The sequence below is a fragment of the Nothoprocta perdicaria genome, unplaced genomic scaffold (genome assembly GCF_003342845.1).
Source record: "Nothoprocta perdicaria isolate Ctin4 unplaced genomic scaffold, notPer1 scaffold_98, whole genome shotgun sequence".
In the NCBI taxonomy this organism is placed as follows: domain Eukaryota; kingdom Metazoa; phylum Chordata; class Aves; order Tinamiformes; family Tinamidae; genus Nothoprocta; species Nothoprocta perdicaria.
In genome coordinates this window covers 536,970-547,483 of record NW_020456287.1, presented here as the reverse complement: position 1 = coordinate 547,483, position 10,514 = coordinate 536,970, and the positions used below count along the sequence as shown (strand labels likewise).

General features: G+C 41.3%; 1 protein-coding gene across 3 annotated transcripts in view; it reads right to left on the bottom strand.

The window, feature by feature from the left end:
* The window catches only part of FNDC3A (fibronectin type III domain containing 3A), a 105,861-nt gene that overhangs the window by 17,114 nt on the left and 78,233 nt on the right, over positions 1-10,514 (bottom strand). For all 3 annotated transcript variants that reach the window (XM_026053277.1, XM_026053278.1, XM_026053279.1), the window contains 6 exons: positions 10,412-10,471; positions 7,123-7,261; positions 6,398-6,451; positions 5,694-5,818; positions 2,379-2,553; positions 1,448-1,534 (listed from right to left, as the gene is read on the bottom strand). In XM_026053277.1, coding sequence (XP_025909062.1) covers positions 1,448-1,534; positions 2,379-2,553; positions 5,694-5,818; positions 6,398-6,451; positions 7,123-7,261; positions 10,412-10,471 — 640 coding nt within the window. The remainder of the gene's footprint in view (positions 1-1,447; positions 1,535-2,378; positions 2,554-5,693; positions 5,819-6,397; positions 6,452-7,122; positions 7,262-10,411; positions 10,472-10,514) is intronic.

Genomic DNA, 10,514 nt, shown 5'->3' with positions numbered 1-10,514 from the left:
ATAATATAATATCTTGCATTAACAAAAGAAAAGAATCCCTCCAATTTCAAGGGAGACACTGAGGAACTGGAGAGCCTATCAGAGAGACAGGAAGATGCTGAGCAGGGGGGGAACCTACATCTGTGGAAAGGTTGAACGAYTTGGGTTTGCTCTACCTTGAGAAGAGAGAGCTTTGGAGGGAGATCTCATTCCTGGCAGGTAGTTATGGCAGKGGACAAGAAGCAGGGGGTACAAGTTTAAAAGATCTGGTTGTGTTTAAGTATTTATCTCCATGAGARCAGAGAAAATGGCAGAGTGGGAGCTCCTGCCAACTGAGACGTCTRTGTGGTCCTAAGGAAACAAGTTGTTCTTCTTGACACAGCCTGGTTGTGCCTACAGTTTGCCTGGCATGAACTCCTGGGGGTTCCTAGTGAAAAACTAAAGGTCCTGAAAAGAGGGGGGAAGGTTCAAATCAGCTGAAATTACAATTATGTAAAAATCAATTGCGTCATGTGGCTTTTAAATTTGTTTAAAAATTCAGCAGAATTWGGCTGGTGGCTGTAATGTCAGGACAAACTAAGAGGAGGAAATGTGAGCAAACAGGCTTCTCAGGCCTGGTATCTCCAAATAGCCTTTACATGATCAACAGGTATCTGGTTGTCTTTGTGCTCTTAAAAAAAGAAGCTAAGCAGGCACAGTTAGCACCTACATGTATAGTAAGCTTTCCAATGGTTATAAAGCCTCCTGCAAAAGCCTTAATTAACATTACTACTAATTAAGTATTTCCCCATCTAATAAAAAATGAAGACCTAATTAACACAATATTTGTTTCTCCTTTATATCTTCTGTGGAGGTGAACGGAGACTTCTATTCACAGATTTAAGAAAAACCGAGTATTTTTCATTTGAATAATAAACTTTGTTCCAAAATGCATGCGAGTGTTCAAGAATGGCTTGATCCTGAGCTGGGAAGGCCAGACCCTCAGGGCTTCCTAGAGCGGGGTCAGCACCTCAGGGATCTGAATGTTTTAGTGCCCTGGGCATGGGTGCTGTGTCAGTGCTGACTGTGGCTTCTGGGTCAAGGCTGCTCTGCACCCCAGCCCTTTTGGATGCATTTACAGTCTGCTTATAGACTGTACCAAGTGGTATTACCCACATCTTAGCAACCCAGAAACAAATGTGAAGAAAAACACAATGCACAACTGCTGCAATCACTGAGTCACCAGCTGGRATGACACATTTCAAGATGTCTGCAGTTGCTCTGCCTTTTCAAAGCCAAGGTTCCCATTCCTGCTACAGAGGGGCTTAATGAAGCAGGTGTTGAGCTGCTACTGCCTTAAGAGGCTGAAAGTGTAAGAGGCACTGGCAGCAAATTTGCTTTTCTTTGAGGYAAGCCCTCCCCCAGTTCCAAGTCAGAATTTCAAGCTACTCTTTTGCATATAAAACACAAAATACAGGAAAAATCTTACCCTAAACTTGTACTTTGTACTACGCCTCAGATTCTTCACTGTGTAGGTAAGATCATCACCATCGTATTTTGGCTTGAAACCGTATCCCTGCAGAATTAAATAGGATTATTTGAAAGGTTATATTTATAGACCAGACTGGGTAACATCATTTTAACATAAAACAACAATAACAACAACAAAAAGCCTGTGCTTTGGTGGTAATTACTGTGCCTCTCTGCAAAGTAAAAAGTCSAACTTCATTTTGCAAACATAAGATATTTTACTTCTAGCACATGGAATTTAGTGTATGGAAACAAAGTATAAAAATAGTGAAAAAAAATCACAGCCAACAATTCTCATGCAATTCCAGTTCAGCAGAGGAGAAAAGAAGGGTAGAACAAAAATGTATTTACTGTCAATAGGAATGMCACTAAACAATTTTGATGGTAAAACAGGGCTCAGTAATACGACTAAGGTAGAATGACTGCAATGACATCTCAAAGAACCACACTTTATGTTGCAAGGACTTTGTTTCAGCTTCTGGAAGATTTAGTTTTTACTCACATATTCAGCCACATTCACAGAGTTAAAAGAAGTGTAAAAGCCTTTGCAGGATTAGGATTTAATTGGACTCATAAAGATTACTGTCATAATAAATGATGAAGCTATGTGGCTTGGTCACAGYAAAGACAATTTCTTTTAATTCAGTTTTGCCCAAGCCCGCACATAAGACTAAACAGCATGTAAAATAATAGTTTAGCTTTGGCAAGATAGGAAAACAAGTAAAGAACTTGTGACCATTTCAACATATTTAACTTTACGAAGCGTCACTAATACACCTTAAAACATTCCTTGYAGAATGGCTCAGTAGAAATACTAACAATTACACTTAAATGTAAGCGTGCATCATTACARTCTCTCATCTAATTGAGAAGAAGTGTGCTACACTTACTGAGTTCTCATCCTCCATCTCTAATATATAGGAGATTCCTTCATCTGATGGTGTTCCTGAGGGTTTAGTCCACTGTAGAGATAACCAAGTAACTCCAGCATTAATCAGCAAAGGGCTTGCTGGTGTGGTTGGGGCTGTGCCTGAGGTATGATACAGGACTTCTTCACTAAAACCGCTGTTTAAAACAAACAGGATGTGAACTAACTACACGCAGCAATGAATACTCAGAACAACATTATTCTTAGTGAACACAGCGTGGACGGCTTCTTGGACACACGAGCTGGGACCTGCAAGCTGGTGCATGCAARTAACTTAGCAACTTGCCCACGAGTGGGTCAGCAGCAAAGTGTCTGAACAAGGCAACAAACAAGGTGTGTGTGCTCGTATCTGAAAGACTTTGGGGCACTTTTGAAATAATTTTGTGCAATTTTGGTATGTTTTGCTAACCACAAGATTTTGTTTTTTTTTTTTTTTTTTTTAATATTAAGTCCTTACTCTAAAACTTGTACAATGGTGTATTCAAAATGGAAATGCAAAGAAATAAAAGCATATAGGAAAGATTCCAAAATACATTTTGCTTCCTGGGCAGTGACCTGTGCAAACTTATGTACTTCATACTGCAAAGTTACAGAAAGAAAAAGCGACTGGGAAGCAGAGGGATGGAAAGCACTGCCACTCTTGCACAGATGGCCTGAAATACACCCACCTTCACTCTAAACCAGCTGACATGGATATTTGATAAGTGCTCTGGGTGTCCCTGCTTGAGCAGGAAGGTTGGACTAGAYGACCTCTAAGGTCCCTTCCAACCTCAACCATCCTGTGATTCTGTGACCTCTGCTGCTGCTTTAACAGATTGGAAGAAAGGCTTGAGACCTGTTCTCATTTTTCTTTTAAATCCACAAAAACTGGTCTCACAAAGATACAACTTCAGTCTAGAAGTCTGTGGACGAAACTTGACTTTCCTGAACAACCTCAGCAGGAAGGTGCTGTGACCAAATGGACACGAMGGCTACGCAGACATGTAGCCTGTGAAAGGCACAGGGAAGCAGGAAACAAGAAGGAACTCTTAAGCAAGAGGAAACTTTATAGACCTGGAGAAATAGTACTTTTTTCCTTGAAAAGGAAACAAGGAAAATCCCTAAAACGAAGGCATTATCTACGTATGATATATACTGAAAACAAACATGATGTMAGCATGCTAAGAAAACATAGAGGCAGACAGACACTAAAACCAACAACCACTGCAGCAGTCATCTCAGAAACGTATTAAAAACAAAAAGCATACTAAAAATCCTAACCAAACAACAGAGCTTTTTTCTTTTTTGAYTTGTTCGAACCACTCCAAAACACACTGGAATCAACTAAGAGAGTTCCAGTGATTCCTTCAGTGGATTGGCTCTTAAAATATCCCTTGGAAGTACAATAATACTATCTATCTCAGATTGCATTTTCCAATTGTTTAGCCAATATTTCCTGTGTGATCAGAATTAGGACCAAGAACACGAGTAACTTGCAAAGTCAATGATCTATTTTTGTTCATAACATCATTTAGACAAAATCCGGTCTCCAGAGGCCTAAGGTTCTCAASTTTATGAAATACGAAAAAACCCTGCCGCGCCATCTTAGTAAATATTATTTGAAGAGACTCCTTAAATAATATTATAAAGACAAAAAAGTGCATCTCTACAGGGCTATGCAATATCGATTTATAGCYACATTTGGTGTGATTAGTTGAAGAAAAGGGTCCTTTGCTGCTCAGTGCTTCCCACTAGCCTACACTGCAGAAAYGTGCAATGTTTGTAAATGTTGCTAGAGGGGACATTTACATTCAAGAAATAAATGGGAACAGGACGAAGACTTGAGCACTGGACCCTGCTTAACTCTCTGCTCATTCCCTGTCTTTCATTTCTCACTGCTTCCAACTCACTGCCCTCAGGACAAAATCCAGRAGCATCTCAGTGAACACCGAATCCCAGGAACAACTTCCAGAAGACAGTACTGGAAGAATGGCTGTGCTGGAGCACACCAAAAGTCAACTTAGCCCATCACTGGGTCTTGAGACAGTCTCCCAAAGCAGATGACTAACGTGACCCAAAAGTGACTAAGGAATGTCTCCAATACTGCTTTCCCTGGGCGCTTTCCAAAGGCTTCCAACATGCATCTCAAGACCTCCTGAACCAGCTGCTGCTTCTATGTATTCAGCAGTCTGCCAAAGATTCCTTTTCTCCAGCATGAGTTACACTGCCCCGGGTCTGACACCCTGTCCTTCAGTCTTTCGACACTGTCCAAGCAGTTACTGCTCCCTGAAACATCTCCTTGCGAATCTCCTTATCAGTCAGACTTAACCCTTCACCTGAGGCCTAGGAATCACTCCCAGGAACTGATGCCTCCAATAATGTAGCTATAAGCAGAAAAATAAAGAAAAGGTTTTTTTTTCTTTTTTAAGTTCTTGCACCCTTTATTGAAGCCTGAGGTCATTCATTCAAAAATTCAAAATSAAGTTTGTGATTTATAAATCCTGAGAAGCAGCTATTAAAGATACCCTACCCACATACCCTAAACATTTATAATAAGCTCTAGAAGTTCAGGATGATTCTGCAGGGTTGTATTGTGCCCATTTCACAGGTGAACATGGTGCTTTTCACACTTACTTCCTGCTTTTCCTTACTGTACTTTTCCTTACTTCCAGTAGAATTAGTGACACATCTTTACACTGTTGTCACCACAGCTCCAAATACAAGGAGGGCTGGTAAGTCCTGGAAAATTGCTACAGGAGCTCAAGAAACTACCCCAGGTCTGTCAACACATCAGAGCAAGTCTGCCTCACTCAAAGGGCAGCACAGAGCACCCTAAGAGGTGCCCTTCTGGTCTGCACAGCGTCAGCACAAGTTTGGAAGGGCTTAACAAGTGATTTGGCACTGGCCCTTCAGCTCGGCTGCAAAGAAAAACAGGTTCCCCCACATTTTCACAGCAGCAGTCACTACATCAGACACAAAAGCCACCGTGTACAAATGTTAGAGCAGGTTCCTAAGGGAGTGAGGGTGACTCTGGCCAAAGTGGCTGCAGTATTTGCAGGCTAAGCTGCTTCCAAGCGGCTGAGATTTGTAGCAGGTGTGTGGTAAATATGTCCATATGCAGTAGCTGCAGGATGTAGCCAGACCACGCTGGGGAAGAAGTGGTTCTGCATTCATGGCACAGGTAAACTGCAAACTAGACAAACTGGATGATCTTTGTATGCCAGCACATGCTTTGCCTAAACAGGCACACCCAGGTGCATATATGTTACATGTTCATGCATGTAGCAGTAACATTTACCTCATCCCCATGTCATTTTTGGCTGCTAGTCTAAAGGTGTACCCCATTGCTGGTGATAGTTTAGTAATCCTATACTGCTTCTGTTGGCCATAATAACACTGGGAAAATTCTCCATTTCCTTTTCCCTATAAAAAAAAAAAAGGAATAAATTAATCACCTTATTAAATTAATTAGTCTATCAAAGTAACAGAAGCTTCAAGTCAACTAATTTTTTWAAGTGTAATACAATTCCACAACTCAAGAATGTCCCAAATAGTCAGGTGTTACATAACATTTTACATATACACTGATTTTTTCCCCTCCATTTCCCAGCTCCACAGGGTTGGAAGGCAAAAAACAGCTTCTGCAGCTCTGCCATCTCCCTCTCAGATTAGCTCTGCAGGTCAGGATCTGAAGATGTTTGTGGGTGTCTCCCCTATGAGCTCTAGAGGAAAGTATTTAACTACTGGTGAAAAATGACACTATTAAAAGTGATAGATTCATGTAAATAAATAAATAAATAGATAAATAAATAAATAATCTATTAAATTATATATTCTAAGAAAAAAAACAGGGAATTTTTTTTTCCATAATCCCTTCAGGAATTCAGTATCTGTCACATCTTCGGACAGAGGTCATATTTTTCATACAACTTCATGTGTACCGTTACATACAGCTATTTTTAAAAAACACAAAGTGAAAATGCAATTGAGGAAGTTGCTTACTTCATCCCATTCTAAAAGRTAACTGTGGATTTTAGAACCGTTGTCACAAGATGCCTGCAAAAGGAAAGAGAGAAGATCAGACCTCTACCTGAATATCAAATCACTAAAGGGAAAACGCCCATCTTGGTCATTTAATCAAATCACGAGAAATCCAGTAGAGAACAAACAATGCGCTCGCTCCTCATATGACAAGTTCACTTCATAAGGAACACAGTTTGGTCTCCTTTCAATGGATGCTTGCATGAATTATGAATTACTTATTTTTCTTTTATTTCAGACTTGGAAAAGTGTTCTGGCAGCCATATAAAACACTATTCTACAGCAACTTTCTGAGCAGCTAGATTGCTGCTCTGCTCAAATCTCAGCCTTTCCAGATGATGCCATTTGCTTTCCATAAATAAGCTTATGTTCAATGACAAAGAAAGCAATAGGTTCTACAGGACAGAAATCAATTATCCAAGATGCAGGAGGCAGGAACTCAAATCAGCCTTTTCTGTTCCACCTCAGTAACTTTATCTATAAAGGCTCTTGACTTTTCTGTGAATCCTTTTCTTTTTGATGAAGTACTCAAAGAAACCTTCTGATAAATGAATGTCTAAAAGTTCGATAAAAAGTTCCAGTTTCAGTGAACTGGCATTTTACTGACAAACCAAGTTTGAAAAAAAGAGACTCACAAATCGAAGAGTTTTAAACAATAAATCTGAACTTTTTAAAACAATTCTTACCTTCCACTGCAAAGTAAGAGAATTTTTGGTCCGATTAGTTATCCTAGGAAGATTTGGAGTATCAGGTTCACAGCTCATTGTGGTAAAACTCTCTGCTTCTGAAGGATTCCCCTTTATGCAGTTGCTTTCTGCTTGGACTCTGAAGTGGAAAAGAGCCAGTAACATTTGTTTCAAAGTGTGAACATATGATCTCCAAAGACCACGATTTTGAGGATTCACAGCCAGCATTGCCATGCTAACTCATTCTTAAAATGTTATGGCTATAAATAACTGAAGAAAATATCTTGGTCAATAGAAATAACCACAGGACAAAAATTCTTTACTTTGGATATATATATACTGTCATTATCATCAGTTAGCTTTACACAGCGTCACAGACTGGTTGAGGTTGGAAGGGGCCTCTAGAGATCACCCAGTCCAACCCCCTGCTCCAGCAGGGACACCCAGAGCACGGGGCACAGGGCGGCATCCAGGCAGGTTTGGGAGATCTCCAGMGAAGGAGACTCCACWGCCTCCCTGGGCAGCCTGTGCCAGGGCTCTGGCACCCTCACAGSAMAGAAGTTCCTCCTCACCTGGAGATGGAACTGCYTGTGTTTCAACTTAYACCCACTGCCCCTTGTCCTATCACTGGCCACCACTGAAAAGAGTTTGGCCCCTTCCTCCCTACATTCTCCCCTCAGGTATTTGTACATGTTGGTAAGATCCCCTCCAAACCTTCTCTTCTCCAGGCTAAACAGGCCCAGGTCACTTCATCCTTTCTCATACAAGAGATGTTCCATTCCCCTAATCTTTGTTGCTCTACTCTGGACCCTCTCTAGAAGCTCTACTTTTCCCTCCTATACTGGGGAGCCCAGAACTGCCCCCAGTACTCCAGGTGCGGCCTCACCAGAGCTGAGCAGAGGGGCAGGATCCCCTCGCTTGACCTGCTGGTGACACTCCTCCTGATGCAGCCAGGATCCCATTGGCCTTCTTGGCCATGAGGGCACTGCTGACTCATGGTTAACTTGGTGTCAACCAGGACTCCCAGGTCCCTCTCCRTGGAGCTGCTCTCCAGCAGATAAATCCCTAATCTGTCCTGGTGCCTGGGGTTATTCCTCCCCAGGTGCAGGACCCTGCACTTGTCCTTGTTGAACCTCATGAGGTTCCTCTCTGTCCAACTCTCCAGCCTGTCCAGGTCCCTCTGGATGGCAGGACAGCCCTCCGGAGCGTCGGCCACTCCACCCAGCTTGGGATCATCTGCAAACTTGCTCAGGGTGCCCTCGTCCAAGTCACTGCTAAACAGGTTGAACAGCACCGGGCCCAGTASTGACCCCGGCTGTATTTAAAAAATGTATAGTGCTTGTTCTTTGGTTGGGAAATAATGGTAATAGATTGCAGACTCATTATTAGCTTTCTATGTGCTTGATATTCTGAATTATTCATCTTCTACATGTGCTTTCTTGAGATGAGCAAAAGAGGTATTGTTAGAATATCTTCAACATCCCTCCAGCAGGCTGCTGAGTCACCCTGTCTTTTCCTTTAATAAAGACTATGAACTAGGTCTTCATGTACATCAGAAGAATGAATTCTTATTTCTCTCTCAGCAAAGAGAAATCTTTTTTCTAACTACTTTCCTCCAAAATGAAATGTGGGTTTATCTTCTGGCTTTTCTTCCCCAGTTGCATAGCTATGGCATGTCTCTTGAGTGAACATACAATGCTACTTTCTTCTGGGTATCTCACACTTGTTAGACTCCTTCCTGATTCACCTGTTCCWTTTGAAAATCACCTTTTCTCCCATCACTGGTATAAGACCTGTACCATCTGCTTATGAAAATATAAAGTTCTTACGTTTGCATGTTGCCTCAACTGCAATTCACAGGAAACATGGCTTTGCAGAGTTCAAGAACAGGGAAGAGCATGACGAGCAGGACAAACAGCTAACAGCTGAATAATGTTACACAAAATGTTTTGCCATTGTATGAAGTAGCAAATAAGTAATTTTTCAGTTGTCTCTATATCTTAGCCTTTCTGGTCTACTCTGACTTGAGCAATGTTCAGACTGGCATAATTCTGTTTAACTCCCAGTTTAAGGAGAGTTAGATGCCTAAGTCTCAAAGAGCAAACCTGCCATCTATTCTCCTGTGCACTCCACAATGACAAGGAGCAAGAAAGAAACTGAACATAGTCTGGGAAAAGGGGATTTATATATGAAAAAAAGAAGTTATTTTTGTTAAAGAARTCAAAAAGAAGTCACTGGGTAAAATGCATAAACACTACTATGAACAGAGGTGAAATCACACAGAAACACCCGCATATCAAGGACCTTCAAAGWTAAGGTCCCATTCCTGCCTTCTCCTGAGCCCACACTGGGTCATATCGTGGCCCAGCTTTAATGAGAGGGGGYGATAAAGAACAACCCGATCCTGTTTTGCTTCCAGTTTGGCAACAAGGACAATAACCTGGAACGTTATGAGCAGAACACAAGGCAAAGGRAAAAGATTTTCTCCCTACTGCTCAYGCTCTAAACTTCATGTGTAAAGAGGCACTTACTACGTATTTCAGACTTGGGTCCTTRCTTAGAAATATTTCTGTTCCCTTTTTTTCGTCTACCAGCTGCCTCCAAATGGATCAAGAGAGGCAAATCCTTCATATGCTGCATTTCCAGCTGCTTCTCAGAAGATGCTCTCCTCTTACAATTATTTCTTGGAAAGCCTGTACTTTTGGGGAAGTCCTAATTTATGTACTTGCAATTTTACTTTTTAAAAATAATCTGGCATATTCATATTAYTAATTTCTATCCAACTAGGAAATAAGGCAACTCTCCAACACACGAAAAAGGAAGAAGGAAGAACACCCAACCACACCTTTCCAACCCCATGCTGATTCTTTAGTAGAACATTCAGGTGCAGCAGATTCTACCAGAACTGTCGGATTTTCAAAGGGAAAAAATACAGGATCACTATGTTCACATGACAAATGATATAACGAGCATATAGGTGTCCCTGCTGAAGCAGGGGATTGGACTGGATGATCTCTAGAGGTCCCTTCCAACCTTAACCATCCTGTGATTCTGTGAGCAYGGGTGGTTGGACAAAGCAGGAACATTCTTATCTTATGTCTTCCAAACTGCACTGAGGGGTCAACTAAGCCAAAACGTTTGGCTTGAGAACAGCAGTATCTCCAAGTGACTCAAAGGAAGAGACRTTTAGGTAAAGACTCTTGGAAGGCTTAGGAAATGAAATACACAGATACAATGATACATTTAAGCACTACTATTGAGTTTTATGGATAAAATGGAGGATACTCACTTTACATGGTAGTCAGTTGCTGGCCTGAGATCATTTACAGTAACTTTGTTTTCTTCTCCACTGGAAAGAGATATGATTTGGTTTAAGAGACTGTTTCACAACC